At 43.7% G+C, this 13,413-nt stretch overlaps 1 protein-coding gene across 4 annotated transcripts in view; it reads right to left on the bottom strand.

The window, feature by feature from the left end:
- The window catches only part of LOC109961906 (transcription factor COE3), a 71,361-nt gene that overhangs the window by 11,002 nt on the left and 46,946 nt on the right, over nucleotides 1-13,413 (bottom strand). For 2 of the 4 annotated variants that reach the window (XM_020603116.1, XM_020603135.1), the window contains exons 9-10: nucleotides 9,862-9,995; nucleotides 9,558-9,684 (exon numbers count right to left, since the gene is read on the bottom strand). In XM_020603116.1, the coding sequence (XP_020458772.1) occupies nucleotides 9,558-9,684; nucleotides 9,862-9,995 (261 nt within the window). The remainder of the gene's footprint in view (nucleotides 1-9,557; nucleotides 9,685-9,861; nucleotides 9,996-13,413) is intronic. The other 2 variants (XM_020603127.1, XM_020603144.1) reach the window with 1 other exon arrangement.

Raw genomic sequence — 13,413 nt, 5'->3', positions numbered from 1 at the left:
GCTGACCCCCAGAGAATGTGAAAGCAAGCAAATGCCCCCCCCCCCCAACACACACACACACACACACACACACACACACTGTCATGGAAGCAGGACCGCTGAAGCACAAGCCAGGGAGTCACAGCAAGAAAATGAACATTTATATTTCTCACTCTTTCTTTTGTTCCCTGTTATCTGAATACACGTTCAAGCGTGCTCACAAACAACATATGCAGACAGACACACATACTGTACTGTACTTACTCATGCATCCATACAGTCGAACACATGCACCACTTCTGTCACAACCTGAATACAGTAATTGCCAGCTCAACCATGATCAAATGGAGCAATTAAGTGTTCAAGCATGGACAATGCAGGGCGCTAATCGATAGCAAGGATCTAGCTTGGAAATATAGTGGTATTCAGCCCTGTTGGCGAGGCACACCTGAATAAAACCCCACACCACAACAGCACCGCTGGAAACCTGATTTGACATGTCATCATGCATCCTGAAATGACAAAGGTCTGCTTGGGAATGTGGGGGAACGCCATCTTCTCCTTAATAAAGGATTGATCTGCTGTATTGATCGTACATGACAAGGCTGTAGCAAGAAATTTGCCCTCTTTCTTTTGTTATTTCCACCCCCTTTCTTATCTATGCACTCGGCAGTCCCATACATATGTACACACAGGGGCATGCATATGTCTGTGTAAATGTGTGAGTGCATGTGCCTGGCTCCTAGAGTGTATGTGCACAGCAGCCCTGCCAGACCTCACTGCTCAGTGTGATGTAAATTGTGTATGTGTAAAAAGCACTCCATAATCAGGCCATCCATCATCAGAGGCTGTCAGTGGGCTCTCTCAGGGTGATACATCACGCTCTCCTGTCCTCTGCCTCAGCTGGGGACTACACAACCCGCCAGGCATGCTGGGAACACAGCCGGAGAGACGTACAGTACAGGACGAGACCTAGGTTGGGAAAGGTTTTCTGTGTGATGTGCCTTTCCAATGATAATGATGCCCTACTGTAAATGCAGACCTAAGAATTATGACAAATGTGGTTTAGAGGGCTGGATATCAGGTACTCTGGCCTTAAAGAACACTTTGAACTGAAATTTATTGGCCGTTTTTACAGTTTATATACAGTATTATTCTTACACATGTGGAGTTAACTATATCTAAACAGAATTTATATTTACACTCAACTCAGTCTCAGTTTCAAACGTGACTCAATGTTCTGCAGCTGCAGTCCAAGCGTCAGGCATGATGTCCACATGTCGACATGTCGCTATCTCATCTATCATGGAGATGATCTTTGTAACAACCCCAGCGTAATGAAATTGGTGACACAGACCGCCATCTGCTATTGATTTCATGCAAATGCTTTTGACGGCTGATGGAGACTTGCATTAGCGCTAAACGGTGCTGTCAGTTGATGAGTTGACAGTTTTGTAGTCATAGCATGTACACTGGTGCAGACAGACACAGACAATGTCAATAACCCTGTAAGAACTGCTGATGATATACACTGAGTACTTATATTCAGTCTGGACAATAAATGTGTTATGTGTGTATTCATCGCATTGGTCTGCACATTTTTTCTTCCAAGCAAAGATTTTCTTTCATCTACTGAGCTTTTACAAGAATCATTGGGACTGCTCCTCTCACTTTTTCTCACACCACACACATCGACGGTGGCCTTTCCCCCCCCTCCACGTTTTCTCACACCTCCTCACCCCGTGTCTTTTTTCACACCCTGTCAAATAAACTTTACTTTCTTCTAAAGGTATAACAGGCAAATCTGGCTCTGCTACGCTCTTGACTCTATGCATGCCAAAATTAGTTTGGCCCTCTTCATCCTTCCAGCACAATATGGTGAAGAAGGGGAGGCAAGGGTGTGGAAGGAGCATGTGTCCCACCCGTTACCCCTCCTGTAAGGGTTCTCAGACGCTGCAAGGAAACATGAAACCCTCCGCACACATCCCATAAATCCTGCACTGGGTGGGGAGTCTAGCCGAGGGGAGGAGGGACCGATAAAGGTGGGGGCAACTCTGGGGGGAAGGCATGATAGGGGTGGGTGTATGCGTGTGGGGGGGGGGGGGTTGGCACGTTCCAGTCACGCCCGCTTCCCGGCCCGCGGCCAATCAATACCACTTTCCTGTTTTAGAGGCGGGTAATTATGAGGTGGAGAGATTGTGTGACCTCTCACCTCTGCTGCATTACTCGCCTGATATTAAGATAAATTGCCTGATTTTGGGTAAACATATGCTGCAATTCAAACTGTCAGCACTGGTTTGCTCAGGGATAATTTGTATTGATCTCCTGGCTTCTTCCCCATTTTGCTTACTGACCTCATGGATAATTAGAGAAAAAGAGACACGGGGAGGTAAGCCAGGGCTTGCATTTGAATACTTTGCAGAAGAGATGAAGAGCACACAGGGTGTGTGTGTGTGAGTGTGTGCCCGTGTGTGTGTGTTGGGGGGTACACAGAACATTATGGACTAATAGAATTTTCATTTTGTCTCATCTTCTGTTCTGTTTTAGACATGTTACTTGTTTTGTTCAATTATATCGCTTACTTCCATGGCTTCATTTCCGAGATCACAGGAATTTAAACATAATGAGATAAGAAAATGTTTCAAATTTAACAGCTGAAAACTAAAAGACTTATTGCCATATATAAGTTAAAATGAACACGATAAGTGACAGAAGAACCTGCTGAAAAGTCTGTTTCTTGTTGAAGAAATGTTTTGGAGTATTTCAGCAATTTTCTCACTCTAGAGAGTGAATGATCATCTTTCAGAATATGAAGAACTGGAATGCATGACTCGTTGTGCAGCTGTGGCCATATCATTTCCAATTCTGAATATAACACATGCGCACAAGCACTCGTGGTAGGGCTTCAGTGGAATGCCTCAGCCTGGACTGTGCACTTCCCAATCTTATTTTGATCTGACACCTTAATCTGCTTGTCCTTTCATGCCACTAACACATTTTCTGTGAGAGCCCCTTTAGCTGCCCCAGTCTAGCCACTTTAGTTAAAATGTAGAGTGGATGGCGTGTACATGGCATCTGAGTGTAGTCTGCTGCTCCTTCTCCATGTTTTCTAGAAATAGGACATGACTAACCACTCTACAGGAACAGTGTAACATGGCTGATGTTGGAAGTCAAAAGTGCTTACATGGCAATACACTACTAGGTGCCCTCAGTCTTCTGTATATGCAAGTGGATTGAACACATGTATTGACTTACAGTATCAGGGTATAAACATAGGGAAATGTTTGAGCAAAGCAGTAAATTTAAGGAAATTGTTCCTTGTTAAGTCAGGGAATCTTGCACGGAGTACTCGCCTTCCTGCCAGCCATTACAGCTTATTACGATAACTCTATCTTTCCAGGAGATAAAAACCTAGCCTTGTTGCCATTTGCCAGCTATTACTTTCACTAATTATACTTAACTGCTTTGAGCTTATCTCCACTCCTCCTACACCATTGAGCAGTTATTTTTTTCTTTCCCCTTAACACAAATTAGAGGCGGAGTGGGAGTTGGAAAGGGGGAGACAGATAAACAGCACAGGCAGAAGTTCATTCAAGTGTTATTGCATTTGTGACTTGTCAAACAGTCTAACTGAAGCCTTCTAGGCACCTGCAGTCTGTTAGATGGATGCACTTCAGAACAGCGTCAACGCACATAACGACCTCATCTCTGTGATGCTCAGTGGAGTCTACTGGAGACATAGAAAGAGCGAATATCTTCACAGTATTATTGTAAGGAGTTAAAATTAAATACTGTGCATACAGCAAGGTAAGATATTCAGGAATTGTGCTGCTGCACCACAGTATAGATGAGTTCCAGGGGAATAGAAAACACGCATGCAGATGTAAAGACCATCTTAAAGAACCAAACCAAAGTGAAATTTTCACAGCAAACCCACGCAAAGCAAACCTCATCTGTTTTAACACTGACCATATCATCTCCATCCACTGTAGCCAGTTATTACTGAGTGATTCCATCTCCAGCAGTCTCAAGATGAACAGGAAATTAAAATTTCAAAGATCTGCAGTTAAGATAAATCAATGGAGACAGATCAATGTTCATTGAAATTTCATGAACTTTGAGCCAATACAGATGAAAAAACCTAGACTGTTACAGTCTCCAGCAGATATTGCTGCTGCAACAGATAAAATGTAATTAACACAGTTAAAAGGGAGCAATGTTAAAGATTGCACATCTATAATTCCAGACTCCCTTCATACTGGTTGTATTATTAGAAAGAGCCAAAGACACCTGTTCAATTCTCTTAGATGACATATAAAGTATGTGTGCCACTTCTCTAAGGACGTCAGTGGACTTTCACACATTACCGGCCAACAGAAATCAAATGGGTTCCCTTCACAGCTGATTGCAAGCGCAAATTAATATTGTAAAATGAAGATCAATACATGGACGGGGCACAGATCGATGGCGGCTAAATTACGACTGCGTTTTCCCTCTCATTCAAGATGAGTTGTGTTTTCCTCTCAAAGTCAATACCGTGCTGCCTCCCTCATTCATTTCTCAATAAACTTGCCGATGAATTTCAATCAAAATGCAGCAGTGGAGGAGGGGGTAGAGGTGGAGTTCTTTTAAAGCCCATTGGGTGTGGATCATACTGAAAATGGGGCAAGAAGAGGAGGAGGGGAAAGATTCTCGTCTATCAAGAGCCCCCCCACCACCACCACCACCCGCATCCATCTTCTATCTTTCCTGTGGCAGAGGACTGATGCTGTGACTTAGTGAGGACAATCCATTTTAAGAGCTATTACAAAACAAACCTCTAACAATACTTTGGGACAAAAAGTGGGTCCAATTAAAATTAAATCAATGAATACCATCCGTACTGGAGTTAAGAAAAGAAAAGCATACCCATACTTTCATTTTTCTCTTGAAATATACCCACAATGCATTTCACAGAAAGATGTAATAGGGGAAAATACATGCTCAACTGCAAGTACTTATTTCAATCAATTTTCTGGAGCTGGATTTCACAGGTCACTTGCTGATAACATGCTGTGGAATAATGCCACAGAGTGCTTCTCAAAGACTACCTGACAAGCTTTCTGACAGTGGGGGAGTGCAAGCACGTGTCACGTCAACCCTCTAATTGGACACAAGGACCTTCCTCCGTGGTATCTTGTCGCACTCCACACAAGCTCACAAGGCCTTCAAACCAAGCCCATCTAACTTGGCAACGAGTACCTACTCCACTCCTGTGGAGCTAGTGCTAAACACCAGAGTTGTAATGAGACAGGCAGATATGGGGATATGGCTTGTGGATAACATGCTTTGACACATGCTAAACCAGTTGTGCCAACTGCTTACAACCCATTTGACTGTGGCGATGACATTTATAAATGCATGTGTCATCCTTTTTCATTGTAGCACTTCTTACTGCAGGGGGATTTAAAAAAAAAAAAATCTGCAGATAAATTAAAAACTATCTCAACTCTGAAATGTGGTGAGTGACAGATTTAAGGATTTTAAACATACACTGCAGTCTTTGAACCTTATATACAATATATAGGATGTAATTGCAAGTCTTCCTTTAAAGTTGATCTGTTTACATACTTCCTTTAATGCATTTGATTATAGCAAATCTTTACTGTAGGCCACACCCCATCACTGACCAGCAACCAACAGAGTACCAATCCCAACCCTGCAGAACAGGAAATGAAAGGGAAGCTCTCCATCTGATCAGCTTCTGAGTCTGGGACTTCAAAGTGGGAACAGGGCAGAGAGGAGACTTAAGGATAGGCCCAACTTACAGGCTGGACAGCACAGTTGATGTGCTCCGATAAAGCCTTCTGTGTTTGTTTATTTAATTTTTTGTTAAGAGATGAGGGTCCAGGTCTACATAACATTTTGTTTCTCTTTCTAAGAGTGAAACAGGGAGTGAGTTTTATTTTGGATTTGAGAAGTGGATGTCAGTATTTATATCTTTGATTTGTTGCACAGAGAGATTGCTGGTTCAGGTTTTGTGGATATCTTATTGTAGGTGCATGTAAAGACATAAAAAGTCACATTTGTTTACATCCTCAAAGTAGCTGAAGCTTAACTAAAAAGAGACTCTTCCCCTACACTGTCAACATCTTCGTTTTCCATCCCTTACAGAGCAGACATTTCTTGATCTCCACCAGTATTGAGTGAAACACACATGACCCCTTTGTCCTTATGTTGATGAATGACTGCCTCATACCCATTTTGTCAGATTTTGGTGCAGTGGAGTCGATAGCGTCACCTTGACGAGGGAAGTTTGTGATCCATCAGCCCTCAAGGCTGTCTGGCCTCAACTAAGACCTGGCAATAGCAGCTCACTGTACGGGGCATCTGCTCCATCCAAAATCCTTCACCCAGTGTGCTGCAGTCTTCTGAGGTCAAGCGAGTGGCTCTTATTACTGCCGCTTTAAAGTGAGGAAAAAATAGAAAAAACACTTGACTTGTACTAATAGCTGCGAAGCCACGCTGGTCACCAAAGGTCTGAAGACGAAGCACCCTGTCAGTGCCCAGCTTGGGAAATTAGCAAATAATGTTCCCTTCCCCCTGACAAATGTGTGACAGCTCGCCTTCGCCAATCATTCTCTCCTAACGTTATGATGCATGTCCTGGATCCCCACTGGAGGATACAGGCGAAGTTTACTGACCCTCAATTTACCCATGACAAATGGGGTCCCAGTAAATGTGCGTTTTCTGGGGCGCGGAAGGGGTTCATTTTAAGCAATCCTGGTTATGTGGATGTCACTGATTAGGATAAATAGTGGCTGAGTGTGTTAGGACTGCTTGCAGAACTATATTACCAAGGGCCTACATCATTGCCTCAGGAGGGGAGCTTTCGTAGAAACTTGGCCATGATAGAAAACCAAAAGCTCTGATGCAATTAGGAGCTTGAATTGGATAAACAGTATGGTCAAAGTTTTTATATATGACTTACTCTTTCATATAGTACTGTAATTGTGCAGTAAAAAGGTTAAGATGCTGCAAATGAGGCAGAAAATTTAGACTTTTTGTGTTAAAAATGATCAAACCAGCATGTTCCATTTGCAGTGATTAATAAAGTGTGAAGTATAATAAAAGTATTGACTCAGGTACAGCCAGGACTTTCTCCTTTTGATTTTCTACAACCTTGCTGACAGTTGGTTCTACCAGTCCTAGCCTGACCAATGGATAACCAATACATGGATTAGAGAGAGGACAAGCTAGCAAACTCCAAGGGACAGCACTTTGTTAGAAGGTAAAAGGTATAGATTGTAAGATAGCAAAAATAGCCAAAATGTCATTCCTTTAAAAAAATGTGCCAATTAAAGTACAGATATAACCTCCTTGAAGCAGTCAGTAAATTGTGACCATCTAAAGTTTTATATAGTATGTCAGTTTGTATCTGTGTTTTAAACATTCAGTAGTCAAAGCCAACAGGATTATTTGACATACACTACAGGGTGCTCTCTTTCTGAGAATGGATTGTGAGTTTTGGAGCCGTTCCAGGATACTAACCCAAGCGAGGACGTGTCCCTCTGCTGTTCGAATTGACTGCAGTCTCCTCTGTGTTGACTCTTGGTAATTTGTGATAATTTCTTAAATTGAGCAAGTTAAATCTCCACAATTAGGGTGGTGGTGCAGGAAGAGTCAACATGAAAAAAATGTCTAAAAGGCACTCCTCTCAAGCCACGCTCTCAAGTCACGCTTGAAGCCATATGCTTTGATAACTAGACCTTTGATATGCACATGTTGCTCTCCAATATGACACTAGAACATTCTCAGCCTTTTAGGCAGCTCTGTGTCACTAGATGCCCTTTTCAGACCATCTAATTTGCTACTGTATCTTTAGGTCATTTCAAATCTATTTGCTCATGTACTGCCATTTGTTCAACGACTGTAACAGAAAGAAAAGAATTTGCAGTAAATGAGCTGTTTCACTCTTAAATACATGATCTGTTCTCCTGCGCTCGGCGCATCAGCCAATTCACTTTTTAATGTCTGATAGAAGTAGCTAACATCCTTTCACCTAGCAATTACTGTACAGATGTAAGTGATACCTAATCCTAGCGTTATGCATTCTGCTCTTCTGACAAGTTTTGTTCTTTCAAGCATCAACCCTTATACAATCTGGGTGAGCCACACAGGGAATAGAAGAGCACAGGAACCAGACCTGTCTATTGGTGACTTTCTCTTTTAATTCACAGCACTAATCAATTGTACCATAGTTGCCTCTAGGGGTAATTGTATCTTTATACTAACTGGAAGTGAGTAGGAACCTAGGGAAGACAGAGGAAGAATGGGGAGGGGGAAATCAACAAAGACAGAGAGAAAGGGACATGTTTCCCCAGTAAAACCTGATGGTAATCATCCCAATCCGCTTAGCCTCTGTGACTAATGGGGTCTGTTCTTAAGGGACCTGGCACTTTCACCAGGGTGCTATAGAAGCCATTAATGTCTTAACTTATACACCTTCTCAGGGCTGTGCAGTAACACATGTGCACACACACTGGCGTATGCACACTTTTTCCTTCTCGCTCACTCTCACATTCTCACACAAACAGACACACATACACTTACGCAGTCACACTACACTCCTGTTTCATTATCCCGGTGCCTTGTTGGCCTCTGCTCTGCTCCTGCTAGGGAGGTTAAATGCAGGAGAGCTGGGCCAGACTGCACGGTTGGAGGAGAAGGGGACGGATGGTTGGGGGTGGTAGTAGTGGTGGAGATTTGGGGAGCTACAGAGGGTGGACTTGATGAGAAACAGCTGCCCCAGGATGGAGGGGTCTGGATGGGGGTTTTGGAAAGGGGTTGGGGGGTCCAGCCCCCACTTTGCAATTCTGCTATGCTCAAGGCCAGGGCTGTGCTGGTGTGCTGGATGCTTGGGGCAGCAGGGGGAAGTGAGAGTGCTTTGACATGCCCCCATTTCATTCTGCCCAGAGTTGGAACAGAGGCTTCCAGGTCAGACAGGCTCTGACCCCCGCAACCTCTGTCTCCTCACCAGTGATGACAGATAAGACCACCACTTCCTTCTGTTAGCTAAAATATAGTGTGACAAACACCCCCTTTCTCTCACAAGCACATCTCTGTCATCTCTTTGCACGCTTTCACTGCTATGAATTCATACTGAACACACATGAGAATAACTTCAGATGCACTCATGCACTAGATATTGCTTTTCTAATTTGATTCATAAAAAATGAAACCACATTTTGCCTTACAAAATCAGCAAATTATCAGAAAGCATTGTCGGTCTGACAACAGGGTTGATAAAGAGAATTGGCAGAATGAGTTATCCTGACAAATTGGGTTTAACAGAACTGTATGATGGCAGGTCAGAGGGGATCGAGTTGCACTTGTAGGAGCCCCTCCATGACACACTTTCTTGCTAGGAGTGCAGATCTCACAGATTTAATATTTTGCAAGCCGGGCCCTGGTTAGTTCATTATTAGCACCTACACTTTGGGGCTAAGGGCTCCATCCAGACAATGGCAGGAGAGAAAGGGGGCATAGGAGAAGCCTGTAAAAAGAAAAGGAAAGAGGAAGAGAAGGCTTTTACTCACCAGTATAGACAAATCTCCCAGGGGCACCTTTGCAGAACTGCTTGGACTTGTAGGACAGCGTGACTTCCACAACACCAGGGATGTGCCGAGGTGGAGTCTGGACGCGGATGGCGTGGGGAGTTATCAGCTGCATTACAGAGAAAAACAAGTGAACTAATGACCCAAACTGTGTAGTTGTGTTTGTACTGCTGTCAATACTGGTTAGAAAGTCTGTCTCTAAATACTAAAAGCTGGATTTCTATTATTTTGACAGAAATTTTAATCTAATCTATAGTAAAGACAAATGTAAAACTCTAAATCATACCTCGCTCCATACAAGCATGGTGCCAAATACGACTTGTAGGCCATCAAAAAAGTTGTCGCCTATGATGATGACAGTGGCTCCTCCAGTGGTCCATCCCTCGCTGGGGCTGATAGCCTTGATGCATGGGGTGGCTGCTTATCCAAGACAAAGAGAAGAGCAAATTCAGCACCTACAGGCTTCAACGCTCATGTCCACGTCTCCTTCCACACAGACACATTACTGCATCACCTCTACATTCAACCCTCCATGTCTCTCTCACAAAGACATATCATGAAAATTGCTCCTGGAAAAAAAAAAGATGGATTTGTCCTTTAAGGCATGAGAATCAAAACCATTTATCAGCGCACTGGAGTGGTGTAGTTAAGCAGACCCTTCAAATGGTCCACTTCACAAAGGCTAAACGCCGGGCTCGCCAGGAAAATGATTTGATGGAGCAAATTATGTGTCAGGGCAAATGTAGCTATCAGAATTGATTAAGCATGCACCCACATGTACAGTAAAATTTCAAAGTTGAACACATCTTAAATGAGTCAAGAATACAGGCTGTTAAGGTGGAAATGACAAGCTCAAGCTTTGCTGGTTCATGTTGTTTCATTACCTTTGTTCTGCATATGCAGTACAGCGCAGGCACACTGAGCATAGTTTCTGGTTTCATAACGTGAAATGTGCTCATGAATTATTCAGATTACGTATTTTTTCTTTCTTTTTGTGATCGATTCAATCCATTTCATATTGTTTATTACAATGCTTTTCATCTGGCATGACTTCTGCTATGTAGCTCTGCCATTCATCAACAGTGTGGGTTGTTATTATAATCTAATTTGAGTGATCTGGTGCCTCACATTCACTGTCATTTGATGCATTACCTTAATATGGTGCTCAGCACAACACCGTGTTTACAATAGAAATAGCAAGACAGCTAGCCATAAAATAGCAATATCAAATTTAATCTATTTCCATCAATATCTTTTAATACACTATGAATTGTGCATGTTTTTCCTGCTCCTCGATATGTGAGCAACTGTTTCAGCAAGTTCCTTTTTACTTTACAAGCTCAACTCTAAACCTCTATTATCCTTTCTAGCCAGTAAGTAAATCACAGTCGGCCATTGTTGTATGGATCACCTCAGACAAGACATCTCCCTTTGTTTGCCTTGCTGTTGGGTCTGCTCAGGTCATGTTTGCTTTCTCCCCATGCCCATAAAGTGCACACACACACATTGGTACTACAGGGAATCTGACTTCAACAGGCGGTGTTGACTTCATGCTAATCACCTCGTACAGATTTTCATTTGTGAGGCCTGGAGGAGTGACATTTGCTTTCCTTAATTGCGAAGCGGAGAGTCTGAAAGAGGACCAACCCTCTATGGGCATGCTGGGCTCCCTCTAAGGGCCTGACCTTCATCAGTGCGGACGATTACAGCAAATAATTCACCCTTCAAAATTACTGTAAACAAATTGACTTTGGGGATGAGAGAGAGGGGGGCAGGAAGGAGGGGGAGGCAAGAAGAGGGCCTGATGGTGACGGTGACTGTCGGGGGGCAGCTGCAGCTGAAACCTACTACAGGCATACACAATCATGCACAGACACACACACACACACACACAAGCTCAGACGCAGCACCTTGGAAATCCCAGTGCCCCCTCCCACACACAGAAGGACCCATGGAGAAGCAGCGACTGAGGCCCTAAGCCGTCCACCCTTCTGCCTAAAAATTTGCATATGTCTCAATGCACAGACAGAGAGGGGAGCATGTGCTGAATGGGGACCATGGCAAAGTGGATTACACAGTCAGCACAGGCGATCTGATGACAGGCACGCACAATGCCCCCTCAGCAGATGATAGGTATCATGAAGAGTGGTTGGATGAGGAGGCAAAGAGCTGGTCTGCCAGTCTGGGTGTTGCATCATTAAGTCTTTGCAAACTCTGAGCTACAATAAAGAATTCACTCCATTTGCATTAATATGACTTGGCTCTTTTTTGTTTGTTTTTTCTGATATTTTACCTATTGTTGGTGTGTTTCTTTCAAGATCCACTAGGCTATGAAAGCTGATCTGTGATTTGTCCTAATGGTTTTCTTCTCTGGTTAGGGTTAGCTGTAATGGACGTCAAAACTGATCCAAGATCTGAGCAGAGGAGGTCCCAGCTCTACTATTGTGACACTCAAACAGGTCTGATGTGGTCCTGCGAAGCCGTCCTTTGTTCTGCCTGCTGAAATGTGTTGTAATTGTGCTGTGGGATGTCCAGATGGTCGGTTGATAGTGCAGCTGATGGGATTATACCTTTTACCTCTCCCTGGGCCATCTGTTCCCTTTGACTCTCTCTCTCTCTCTCCCTCTCTCTCTCTCTCTCTCTCTCTCTCTCTCTCTCAACTGCTCTCTCTTATACTCTCTCCTTCTCTTTCTCCTTTCCTCCTCTCCTTTTCCACCCTTCTTTCCCCTTCTCTTTCTTCCTCTTAGGCCCAGCAGTCTGGATTCACTGTCTTTATTGCATAAACCCTAACAGCATTACAGCCACTTGGCATGCAAATGAGGCAGGCGCTGCAGGCTCTATGCTGAGTCTCCTATATTGTCTAGGGCTCTATAATGGTGGAATTGAGCTAAGGAACATTTGTGTGTGTGTGAAACAGAGAGATAGTCTGTATCCGTGCTGTGCTGTCCATATTTGTCTATGCGTGGGGGGTAATGTTGTGGGTGAAAGACTTGGCTATGTGTGAGCATGTTTATGCACCTATGAGCCTGAATCTATACATGTTTGAGTGACAGGCACCCACAAAGCACGTTCATGTCTGAATGCATAATATGCTTGTTGTTTGACAATCCACACAAGTGAGCAAAAATGTCACATGGTGGGACTCAGTCTGTCATCCACAGGCTATCCCGCCTCTCCACCAATAGGGGGCAGCACCTCTTGATCAATGGGAGGCAGTCAGCTGCAAGTGCAGTGTGAGCTGAGAGGCAAGATGCTTCTCTGTTTCAGCCACAGTCAGCCAATCACATATCTGAGGCTTCTCCCCCAGTGAACTCCCGAGGAAGAATGTGTTGCTAATTTAAAGCATGCTGTCTGTCGGTCCGCCTGCTAGTTGTCCGAGCACTATGGAGAACATGACTGGAATTACATTTTATGTCTGGGTCTTATTTTCTCATGTGTCATATCTCTGTTTGTTAAAGGTGACTCAAACAAAGTGAGCAGTTGTTGTTGATGCATGTTAAATTAGTTTGTTACGGAGTTGAGGCTGGGGGGGGTGGGCACATCTGAACATGTGAGAGCACACGGTTTAACAGAGGGAAGGTGTATTAAAGTTATTAGACAAAGACATGTTCAACTGGGCGGTTGACAATAGCTTCTTTTCTTGCTTTACGGGGGCGTCACTCTGCTGCTTTGAAGAGTGCGGTGAAGAGAGGAAGAAAAGGATGGGTTGAGGTAACCTGTAAAGAACACAAGCACACACACACACAAAACACAGAGGGTCCCATGGGAGCAGGGGAACACGGAGGCAAGGGCTCAACCTCTTTAATTGCTCTCCTCATTAAGAAACTGGTTGCTAGGC

The sequence above is a fragment of the Monopterus albus genome, unplaced genomic scaffold, assembly GCF_001952655.1.
Source record: "Monopterus albus unplaced genomic scaffold, M_albus_1.0 scaffold3.1, whole genome shotgun sequence".
NCBI classification, from domain to species: Eukaryota; Metazoa; Chordata; class Actinopteri; order Synbranchiformes; family Synbranchidae; genus Monopterus; species Monopterus albus.
The sequence above is the reverse complement of the archived record's forward strand: the minus strand, read 5'-3'. Positions and strand labels throughout refer to the sequence as shown.